Raw genomic sequence first — 11,720 nt, forward strand, 5'->3', positions numbered from 1 at the left:
GGAGGGCAAGGAATAAACAGGCTGCTACAGGGACATGTGGCTTCTCCTAGACTACACACGGTCTGCGTCTCACTGTGAATGCTCCTAAACGCAGCACATTTGAGATCCCAGCTGGAGACAAGTATTCTGGAAGGAGTACAAGGTGGTTGGAGCAGGGAGAAGCCTGTCAGACTTGGCTATCTCAGGAGGCTCATGGGGATGCACCTTCCAAACCTGGCTTTCTCTGGCTTGTACACCAGGTCCTATGCTGCCAAGTGCTTTCGGGGACAGGGCAGCCAGGGAGAGCCCATCATCCAGGCAACCTGTGCCCAAATAATGGTCCTTCTCTTCCCCAGTGCTCCCCAGGTGCTCCCCCAAGCCTCCCATGAGGGTGGGCATTATCTGGCCTCACAGAAAGTCAGTGACAAAGAGTTGGGAGTTCTGGGTTCCTACACAGCATTCCCACCTCCCCAAGAAGCAGTGGATGGTAGATGCCACACAGGTACCCTTGGCTACCCACAGGAGACATTTCTTCCATCCCAGACCCCATCTCAAACTCCATCCCAACCCCATTCAGACATGTTGGCATGCTACTACATACGAGAAGGGACATTTGTATTTCTTGTAGGGCTCATGGATCAGCATGTGCCGCTTGAGCTTGTCCTTCCGGTTGAAGGCTGCGTCGCACACTGAGCACTTAAAGGGCTTCTCACCTGGGAGCAGAGAGAGACCAAGGGAGAGTCAGTCACACAGGGCTGCTCTAGACACGTACAGGATTCACTGCGGCAGCTGTGCCATGCTCTGAACTTGCCCAAGCCTGACGGATAAACAGATAGGTAGAATCCGCCCTGCACACTGCTGCTGCTCTCCAGGGCCAAATTCATCATAGAATCATAGTATGTTAAGGGGCTGGAATGGACCATAGAGATCTTCCAGTCTAAACCCCTGCCCTGGGCAGGGACACTTCCCATGAGAACGGGTTGCTCAAGGCTTGAGCCAACCTGGCTTTGAACACTGCCAAGTGTAGGGCAGCCACAGCCCCCCTGGGCAGCCTGTGCCTGTGTCTCACCACCCTCACAGGGAAAACTTCTTGGTACATAATCTAACTTTCCCTTTTCCAATTTATGCCCATTACTCCTTGTCCTGTCCCTGCAGTTCCTAACCAAGAGTCCCTCTGCAGCTTCCCTGGAGCCCCTTCAGCTCCTGGCAGGTTGCTCTGAGGTCTCCACACAACCCTCTCTTCTCCAGGCTGAACAGCCCCAACACTCTCAGCCTGTCCTCGTAGGGAAGGTGCTCCAGTCCTCTCATCAGCTTTGTTGCCTTCTCTGAACTTGCTCCAACAGTTCCATGTCCTGATGTGGGGACACCAGAAGTGTGTGCAGCACTTCAGGTGGGTCTCACAAGAGCAGAGCAGAGGGAGAGAATCCCTTCCCTCATCTGCTGCCACACTCCTTTTGGTGCAGCTCAGGATTCAGTTGGCTTTCCAGGCTGTGAGTGTACACTGAGTTGCACAACTTGTTCCAGTGACTTACCACTCTCACATTAATAAACTTCTTCGTAATACAAAATCTTCTTTCTAATATTCCTTAGGCTCTGCAGCCACAGGCAGTGGGGAAGCCACCTGTGTGTCCCACTGGTGCAGCACTGGGCACGAGGCCGAACCAAAACCACACATCTCCTGAACCCACATCACTACAAATAGAGTCAACTGCCATTCCCATGATCAGGAAAACAGCCAGGAAGGGCATTACAAAGGGCAGGCAGGGCTGTGGAGCAGAGGGGAGGCTGTACCCGAGTGGATGTGTGCATGCAGCTTGAGGTAGTGCTCCCGGCGGAAGAACTTCTTGCAGATCTGGCACTTGAACTTGCTGCCCGCTCCGTGCGTGGGAATGTGGCGGCGCAGGTACCTCTCACAGGGGAACACCTGCAACACACAGACACAGGGCTGAGAGGCAGCAGCACACAGGGACAGCACAGAGCTGGCAAGGGCAGTGGAGCCTCTATAGAAAGCATAAGAATCATAGAAAGGTTTGGGTTGGCAGGACTTTAAAACTCATCTCGTTCCCCCTCCTGCCATGGGCAGGGACACCTTCCACTAGCCCACCTTGCTCCAAGCCCTGTCCAACCTGGCCTGGAACACTTCCAGGGATCTCGTGAACTTCCACTACCTTTCAGGTGAGCAAGAAGCCCACAGTCACTGTTTTCTCAGGATGTACTGAGAAAATATCCAGAACTGTATAAAGAAAATACTGACAGAGCTTTAAAAACAAACAAACCAACCTCCAAACCTTCTCATCCTTAACACATAAGATGAAATCTTGCTGTTAATGGTGTAACACCACAGTGCTGAGGACCAGCCCCCCAACTGGATGCTGTCTCCCACCCAAACCAGCTGTAGTTATCACCTTCCCACAGAATTAACTTCACTTTCTGCTTCTTCGTAATCTGTTACCAAAGGCTCTCATTCCTGGTCTTTAGAAAGCCAGGAAGAGTGGCTCCTTTGGCTAATGGGGATACTGGGAATACCCAGCTAAGTGAATTCCCAATGACATGCTGCAAGCACTCTTGAAGGGAGCACAGGAGAGCTGAGTTCTGGCACCCACCCTGTGCTCACATCTCCAGAAACCAGCAATATTAGTAAGCATACAAACAGAAGTAATAAATCCTACTAGATAATGAGCTTTCCAACCCTGACAGTCCCACCCAGGCTCAGAAGGGCACCTATCACCTGGTTCAGAAGTGGAGAGAAGACAGGCAAGAAAGATGTGTCACCAACCACGACAGGAGTGTTTCCCCTTCCTGAGCTACCTCAGTACAGAGTGGTCACTCTCGAGACTGGCCCTGCCCTCACTGTGGGATTTGCATTTCCTTTGTGGCAAACAGAGGAGAAAAGTTCCAAAATTTAGTCTGGATTTCAAAAAAGAATTTATCAGAATTCAAACCCTACAAAATTCTGTCCCTCAAACTCCCTCAGGGGCTGTGCTGAAGAATTTCCAGCCAAAACCTGCCCAGGTATTGCTCCACTCCCAGCCACATCACTCAGACAGGTTTCTCTTTGCCAAGGACACAGAGCACTCATCCAAAAAAAGAGGAATGAGAGGGAACCCAGAGATTTATATGGCAACAGGAGATGAGGTTAGCAGTGGAGGTGTAGGAGCTCCCACAGGACTCAGGGCTTTCCATGCTCAACTCTTTCAGCCAGAGGTTGCCAGGAATGGTGGGTCAAAGGCTTCTCAAAACCAGCCTTGCTCCTCCTAGCACACTTGCTTTAAAGAAGTAAGGACAGCAGCCTGGTGTGCAGTCCTGTGCTGCTGTGGGAATAAGGGAGCTGCCCTGACACATCCTATTCAGCAAATGGGAGCTGGGAGGAGAGCCAGCACTGAGGGCAGGAACACACTCTGTGTGATCAACCCCTGTCCCTCTGGAAAGCAGCTTGTGGGACCTGGTCAGTCTGTACTGAGGTAGGAAGGGAGAGGAAAGGGAGCTGAAGGTTCCTGTCCCCCTCAGAGCCCTAGCTAGGTGTCCAAGCCTGGCTCAGGTCACTCACCCACCTTCTGGCAGTGAGGGCAGGGGAAGTTGTGAGTTGCTGTCTGTAGATGATGCTCCAGGGCTTCTGGGGTGGAGTATTTATTGACACACTTCACACACCTGAACGGGGAGAGCAAGGACAGACACAGTGAGCAAGGCTCCTGCAGCAGACCTGCCCAGCCCAGCCACCAGCCACTTTCCAGGGTGAGCTCTGACAGGGTCAGTTTGGCACAGACAGTAACACCACCTCCCAGGAGCTGTGAAACTCAGCAATTCACATGCCAGCTCACACTCACACTTAGCATCCTTCAGAGGGGACATCCTGGAAAACCAGGTGGAGAGGCCTTTAAATTCTCGTGCTCTTCCACACAGACTCCCACATTGCTTCCTCATGGAGACAAGTCCTAAGGACCGACTTCATTACTTAAAACACCTCCTTCCATCTTCACTGATTTCATCTTTACTGCTCCAGAAGGAGCTGAGAGTGGACACAGCATGAGAGGGGTTATTTATCCAGGCAGAATTTCTACTGGAGGCCTCTGCCAAAGGTGACTGATAGTGGGCAGTGGGGATAGTCACCACCAGCAATGAGTAGAGGCACTCACACCACATACCTGCTGGGAAACCCTTTCTCCTTAGGTCAGACTAGAACCTCCTCAAACATGAGCAGGGCTCAGGTCTCAAAGATCCTACCAGCAAGCTGAAGGATGAAGGTCTGTAGTGCAAGGGTAACCATAGACCATTACAAGAAGTAGCAGCTATTTATTCCATGAAGCTTCTAGGTGACTTCAGTGTCTTCTGAGCTTCCTATGCTTCCTGAACATCTCTACAGGCATTCAAAAGCTCCAGGGAGTTTTCTGTAGGACTCCTCAGCCTTTTCCTCTACACTAGGAGAAAGGCTTTCTAGCCAGATCCTTTTGCAGCAAAGGGATAAGAGGTTCTTTCTGGGCACTGCAGTTACAACCTGCACTCGCTTAGCAGCAGGTGTTGAAGAGTCACAGAGAATAGGCTGGGAAGGGGCTTCCCTGGGACTGCTGCAGGTTCAGCTGTGCCCATCTCACTCTGCTAAGAGGACTTGCAGGACTTCCCACACAGCCTTTCACTGTCATTCCAAAAGATTCCCTTGCATTCAAAGTGCTCGTCCCTGGCCCCCAATTTGCCACCTGGGTGCCCAAAAGAACCACAACCACTGACCACACAGCCCCCTCTTCCCTCTAATGTCCCAAGCAAACACACTCTGCACCCACTCACTCCTACAAGCCTTGTGAGCACCGATTGCTACTGTACTTGTACACGGCCACGTCCTTCTTGGGGCTGTGCTGGGGCAGGAGGCTGTGGGAGTATTGGTGCACCCCCAGCTCGTACAGGGAGGGGAAGTCCTTGCTGCAGAGGTGGCAGCGGTAGCTCAGCTCCTCCTGGTGGCTCTTGATGTGCTCAAGGAAGGACTCCAACTTCTGGAAGGTCTGAGCACAGGTCTTCACCACACATTTGTACACCTGGGAGAAGGGAGAGTGACTGGAGAGGCACAGCCAGGGAAAATCTTCTGCCTACAGGCAGAGCGGTCTTGCTTTTGGGAAAGGAATACAGACTGTCAGGACACTGCCTGGAGAAAGGGGTGCTGGTGTAAGGGCCTGAAACCACTCCAGTGGTGACTGTCCCACAACCTGAGAGCTGCCACCTACACTGAGAACTTTGGACTTCACAGAATCATTAAGATCAGAAAACACCTTCAAGGTCATCAAGTCCAACCTTTGACCAGTCAGCACTTTGTCAACTACACCAGAGCACTAAGTGTCCAGTTGTTTCTTGAATACTTCCAGGGATGGTGACTCCACCCTCTTCCTGGGCAGCCCCTTCTAATGCCTGACCACCTCACTCTTTCAGTGAGTGAACTCCTGCTGATGTCCAGCCTGAACCTTCCCTGGCACAGCTTGAGGCCATTTCCTCTTGTCTTGTCACTTATTCCCTGGGAGCAGAGCCTGAACCCCCACCTGGCTGTACCTCCTGTCAGGAAGTTGCAGAGAGCAGGAAGGTCCTCCCTGTGCTTCCTTTTCTCCAGGCTGAGCTCACTCAGCTGCTTCTTGTGCTCCAGACCCTTCCCCAGCTCTGTTCCCTTCTCCGGACATGTTCCAATTCCTCAATGTCTTTCTTGAAGTGAGGGGCTCAGAACTTGTCATACTTTGCTTCTTTTCCAGCCACCCAAACCTGCTTGTCTGACTCCCCACTTGGGAGGGCAGAGGATGCTCAGGACAGACCCTGGGAGCTGGTACACTGTATGATGCCCACCTCAATCTTGACACCAACACAAAGGACCCTCTGTCCCTACCTGCTCATTCTTGTGCTGTGTCATGTGTGATTTGAGCTGGAAATAGGTGTTGAACTTGCTGGGGCAGAACTGGCACTGGTAAGAGCTGTCGATCAAGACAACCTGCTTGGCTTCCAGCTTGTCCCCCTCACTCTCATCCAAGGGGCTCAGGTCTTGGGGAGGGGGTGCAGGGTTCCTTGGAGGCTGAGGCAAACCTGGAGAAAGGGAGAGAAAGTCAGTGCCTGCCATGAGACAGCTCTGAAGGCTGATCTGCAAGCACCATGCTGCTGAGACACACTAGGGTCTGGGTGTCCAGACTCCTCCTCCCTTTCAAGGATAGTCTTTAGATCACATCAATTTCACTAACAGGGTGGGTTTAAATTTGTCAACAGATTTCTTCCTAACCCATTCTTCCTCTTCCCTAACCCATTTTCTTCCTCTCCTTAACCCAGGGATATAACTGCACTGTGGAGAAGTCAGAGAACAGGCACTCACCAGTGAACCAGAGCCAGGTTTACTCCCATCCCCAGCAGGAGACAGAAGGGACATTCCAGCCACTAGCTCAGTCCACAGAGAGCAGCTCCCTTTGGGTCCATGTGCCTAGACACTGTCACTGTGTTCCCTCCCCACCAGGACTGGGGCCACCAGCAGAAAGGGCATCCAGACACCAGCAAGGAGTTCTTCTCTGCCTCAAGTATTTTCAGGTGGCCACTGTGGCCAACTCCAGCCCAGGCATGAGCTGCTCATTGCAAAGCCAGAGTCTTGGGCTATCCCAAACCACTGTCCAGCCACTAGACCAGGTCAGGTGTGGCTCATGCACTGCCAAAGCTGCACCTGCCAGGGAGTGAGGAGGGGGAGAGACCTTGCCCTGTCTGCATGCACTTACTGGCACACAGTTTGGAGTCACTGCCTCCACTAGCACCTGAATCCACCACAGCTCAGGGTACAAAAGGATGCAGCTGCCAGCTGGAGCTGAGCAAACACAACTTGATGTGAGTGCCAAACCCCACCAAAGGATGCAAACACAGCTTCTGACTCCCCTCCCTCTCTCCCTGTGTGAAAGTGCAGGGACCTGCAGGCTCCTCACACCCTGCTCTGCCCCACACACATGACAAACCTGTGCTCTCCTCATCCTCTGGCTGATTGGGATTCAAGGCCATGACCTGCACCGTGATGGAGTTGCGAGAGATGGTGCAGCCCAGCCCTGGAGGCCACACCTTGTGGGTCTGCATGTGCTTCTTCACATTGGACTTCTGGGCAAAGGCTCTGCCACACACGATGCACTGGAAGGGTTTCTCACCTGTGTGACTGAAGGCAGAAGGCACCAAATCAGCAGCTGGTGGAGAGAGGAGGCAGCCCCAGACAGGGCCTGTGGTGTGGTGGCTGCTGCAGGACAGTGCTAGGTCACACCTGGAGCAGCCAAACAAGGGCTTTGAGACCTGATTCACAGGAGCAGTTGGATTGTGAGAAGTCTGGAGAAACTAGCCTGGTACACAGACAAAACACTCGTGGCCTGGGGATGACAAGGGATCAAAGGAAGAAGTGGGAGAAGAAAAAAGCTCTGCAGCAACATGAGGGCATTCACTGTCAGGGTCTCTGCACAGACCTTGAGGACCCCATCACTTTCTCAGGGGCACAAGCCTTTTCTTCCCTGTCCCCTTCCTCCTGCCCCTGCATGCATCTCTTCTAGCTTGCAGCCCTCTGATCTCCCTGAATTTGCTCTACCCTGCCCTTCTGCTTCAGGAGAAAGACCAGGCTCCAACACATGGAGTACATTGTGTGAGATCAAGCTGGGAAGGGGTACAAATCCACCCTTTGTCCCTTCTCATATGTCCTGAGTCCACCAGACTCTGCGGGGGGAAACTGAAGATTTCAGCTGCCTCTTGCCAAGGAAAAGCTCTCCGGTTAGAGCTGCCTGTATAGACACAGAGCTTGGTTTATGGTTTGCTAACAGCAGCAAACATGAAGGCTGCAGCTTGCTGGAGAGGGAGAGGAAAGGGCAGAGGCAAGCAGTGGAGATGCTGCTGCTCCAGTGATCAGGTGACAACAGGTTTGGCTGGCAAAGTCTCATCAGTGAGGAAAACCAGCAAGATTAAATCCATGATGCAGCCTTCATCCCTTCACTAGGGAGGTGTCCTGGGGTGAGGGGGGTGAAGGATTCCCTCCCAGTGCAGCACAGATTCTGGGACAGGACAAACTGGACTGCACAGACTCCCTCAACAGAGCAGTGCTCACCTCCACCCCAACCTCTCTGCTGTGTCTGGGTTAGTGGCACCATTACCTTCTGATGTGCTGTTGCAGGTCGAAGTTCTTGGTAAAGGCCTTGTCACAGTAAGTGCATTTCAGCTTGGGGGACTTGGGCTTGCCTGAAAGAGCAAGAGCACAGACAAGAATGAGATCCTGTGGCACAGCCCTGTCCCCACTGTGTCACGGGTCCCTCACCCCGAGACATGACTGCTCAGGACCCAGAATACAGAGCTTGTGGAAGGGTAAGGTCTGCCTGGCCACACAGGAAAGCTGCAGAGGGACTCTTGGTTAGGAACTGCAGGGACAGGACAAGGAGCAATGGGGAGAAATTGGAAGAGGGAAATTTACATAAGCTATTAGTAAGAAGTTTTCCCTGTGAGGGGGGTGAGACACTGGTACAGGAGGCCCAGAAAGGCTGTGGCTGCCCCAACCCTGGCAGTGTTCAAAGCCAGGCTGGCTGAAGCCTTGAGCAACCTGTTCTGGTGGGAGGTGTCCCTGCCCAGGGCAGGGGGTTGGGGCTGGATGATCTCTAAGCTCCATTCCGACTCCTTCACATACTATGAAACTATGATACTTTGAGCTGCTTTTGCCAGTTTCGTGCAGAGTATCATGTTCCTCTTGCAGAGCTGCACAGGCAATGCCACCAAAAGGGCCTGGACTGTGGCAGTCCACTATGGGCCAAGGATGGTGGCCTCCAGATGAGTGCAGGGCAGGGCTGTGAGGACACTTACCTTCCTGCAGCCCACTCTCGTTCTTGCAGCGCCGAGTTTTGGCAGCAGAGGGGGAATCAAACCCAACCACAGTGCCTCCTCCTGTGCTGCTCAGGGCTGTGGGGGCACTGGTGCTCTTGGACTTGAACCCCTGCTTCCCAGGGCTGTACACAGGGGGAGAGGGGTACACAGGGCTTTCCACACACTGGCTTGGCACCTGTGAGAGAGCAATTCATCAGTGGAACAGGTTACCTACACAGAATTGTACTGTGCCCTAACCTCCATCTCCAGCACCACCAGGCTATTAGTCTGGTTGTTTACTGCCTCCTGCGAAACTGCATCCAACTTAGGGCTCACCAAACCAACAGTGTGTCTCTAACTAAAACTAACACCCTGCACAGTGTGAAACTCACGTGCTGACATCACAAATTACCCAGCAGTTATTGCAGCAGGAACAGGACAGCAAAGAAACACTCTGGAGGAGATGTCTAGTTCCTCAACTAGGGCAGAGTTTCTTATCCCTCCAGAGCAGGTTACCAGAAGGATTACTGCTGACCCTGTGGGTTCATACTAGCCCTAAGACAGGATCTTCAGGTCCTGTTGCCTGCCCTGGCAGGACTGCAGATGTGAAGGAAAGCACAAGGAAACTCCAGGTGGCAAAGCACAGCTGACTGTGTCAGCACTAAGATTAGAAAAGAACACTCAGAGACAGAGGCATCAGTCTGGGATGATACAGTTTGAGGGCATTTCTGCTGCCCACCCTGAGAAATCAGCACAAATCACTACATATCCAACCTCCCCATCCACGGCTGACCACTGGCATTTCCAGACCAGATGCCAAGCCAGAAGGCCACATACCTCAGTCACACCCAGGAGTTTCTGTTGTGAATGGCAATGCTAATATGGAGACTGCAAACAGCTGATTCACCAGTAAATCCACTGTGCCTTCCTTTAGGAAAAGCCACCTTATCAAGCTGCTTGAGATTTAGACTGAATTCTTCTCTCCACATAAGCCTGCACCTCTGGGAGGTGAATCCCCTCCCCTCAGCTCCCCCTCACTCCCAACACCTGCAGGTATCCTTCAACCACAACAACCATTCAGGTCTCCTAAGCCCATGCTGGCCAAGTCCTCTGTCCCTCTTAGCTGTTTCTCTTGTCCTCAAAACCATCACCTTGCTGACATCCCTCTGTTCAGTACCTTCTCCCAGAGGAAATAGCTGTCAAACAACCTAACACACCTTCCCACGCTCTAATCCCACATTTCTCAAGGCCAGGCTGGAGAGGGTTTGGAGCAACCTGGTCTAGTGGAAGGTGTCCCTGCCTATGGCAGGGGGGTGGACTACATGATCTTTAAGGTCCTTTCCAACCCAAGCCATCCTGTGTCTAACCCATTCTGTGACTTTGTGAGGACAGATCCCTGTGGACAGCCTTACCTCCATGGGTGGATAGGGCTGCATACCCAGGGTCTGGATCTCCACGGTGCTGGCTGGTGCCATGGGAGCAGGAGCACTGTACACCTCCACCACCCCAGTGCCAGCACTGGGCTGCCCAGGAGGGCCCATGCTGGGGGCAGGAGGTGGCGGAGGCTGAGGAGGAGGCAGCGGTGGCGGAGGTGGTGGCGGAGGGGGCTGGGACAGGTAGCCAGCCCCTGAGTGCATACTCATGCTGCTCTGAAACCACAACAGGGACACAGTCAAGATGTTGAAAATGCAGCAGCCATGAGGTGGAGGGGTTGCTCCCTCACACACATTCCCAATCCCAATCAAACGGCACCTGCAGGAATAGTGGTGATGTGTTGACACAGCACAGCAGGTCAGACTGGACTGTGCTGGTTGCAGAGGCTTGGCATGGCCTGCAGGTAGGCACTGTCTCCTCCGAAACCCAAGCCCTCAAGTCCCACTGCCTTTATTACTTGATTTTGGAGGTGCCAAGATGATGGATCAGGCTCTGCTCAGTGGTGTAAACCAAAAAAACAAGAGGTAACAGCAGAAACTTATGCACACAAAGTTCCACCTGAATACAAGGAAGAACTTCTTTCCTGTGCAGTCACTGAGCACTGAACAGACTGCCCAGAGAGGTGATGGATTCTCCCTCACTGGAGATATTCCAGAACCATCTGGACACAATCCTGTGCCAGGTGCTCTGGGATGGCCCTGGAGCAAACTAACATTTTATGGGGACTCAACAAAAAGCTGGAGACCACATTACAAAGATCTGAGCAACCAGTAACAAGCATCTGTTAACAACACCAAGCTGTGTGGCGTGGTCACATGCTGGAGGGAAGGGATGGAGCATCTGGAAGGACCAGGACAGGCTTGAGGTGTGTCTGTGTGAACCTCATGAAGTTCAACAAGGCCAAGTGCAAAGTGCTGCACTGGGTCAGGGCAATCCCAAGCACAAACACAGCTTGGGTGGTGAATGGATTGAGAGCAGCCCTGAGGGGAAAGACCCAGGGGTGTTGGTGGATGAGAAGCACTTGCAGCCCTGCAAGCCAACCATATCCTGGACTGTACCCCAGCAATATGCACAGCATCCCTGCAAGTGTTCAAGGCCAGGTTGGACAGTTTGGAGCAACCTGGTCTAGTGGAAGGTGTCCCTGCCCATGAGGTGGAACTGGATGACCTTCAAGCACGACTCCCTGGACCGACACGTGCTCCTTACCTGCACTGGGGGCTGCACTGCTGGCATGGGCTGGTCCAAGGATGTGAAAGCAGACATGGCTGACATCAGCACCTCATCACTGACTAAGATGTTCCCCTGCACCAGGGTCTGAATCAAAGGTGATGGGGGAACAGTGATGTATGTAGAGATTTGCTGCAAGGAAGAAAGGAAGCATCGTTGACCAGCAACAGGACAAAATGGGAAACAAAACCTGCTGACACTGCTTCTTGCTGAACCTCAGGGTCTCTGCTTTCCAGCCTCTGGTCAGCAGTGAGCCACAGCCATAATCT

The 11,720-nt window shown here is 52.8% G+C and overlaps 1 protein-coding gene across 3 annotated transcripts in view; it reads right to left on the bottom strand.

Moving 5' to 3' along the window:
* ZNF341 (zinc finger protein 341) overlaps positions 1-11,720 on the bottom strand; it is a 16,728-nt gene that overhangs the window by 2,647 nt on the left and 2,361 nt on the right. The window contains exons 3-12 of one of the 3 annotated variants that reach the window (XM_009074536.1): positions 11,431-11,583; positions 10,203-10,439; positions 8,791-8,986; positions 8,094-8,178; positions 6,930-7,120; positions 5,834-6,027; positions 4,795-5,003; positions 3,531-3,627; positions 1,771-1,903; positions 581-692 (exon numbers count right to left, since the gene is read on the bottom strand). In XM_009074536.1, the coding sequence (XP_009072784.1) occupies positions 581-692; positions 1,771-1,903; positions 3,531-3,627; positions 4,795-5,003; positions 5,834-6,027; positions 6,930-7,120; positions 8,094-8,178; positions 8,791-8,986; positions 10,203-10,439; positions 11,431-11,583 (1,607 nt within the window). Of the gene's footprint in view, positions 1-580; positions 693-1,770; positions 1,904-3,530; positions 3,628-4,794; positions 5,004-5,833; positions 6,028-6,929; positions 7,121-8,093; positions 8,179-8,784; positions 8,987-10,202; positions 10,440-11,430; positions 11,584-11,720 lie in introns of all 3 variants that reach the window. The other 2 variants (XM_009074537.1, XM_009074535.1) reach the window with 2 other exon arrangements.

This window comes from Acanthisitta chloris, unplaced genomic scaffold (assembly GCF_000695815.1).
Source record: "Acanthisitta chloris isolate BGI_N310 unplaced genomic scaffold, ASM69581v1 scaffold22535, whole genome shotgun sequence".
NCBI classification, from domain to species: Eukaryota; Metazoa; Chordata; class Aves; order Passeriformes; family Acanthisittidae; genus Acanthisitta; species Acanthisitta chloris.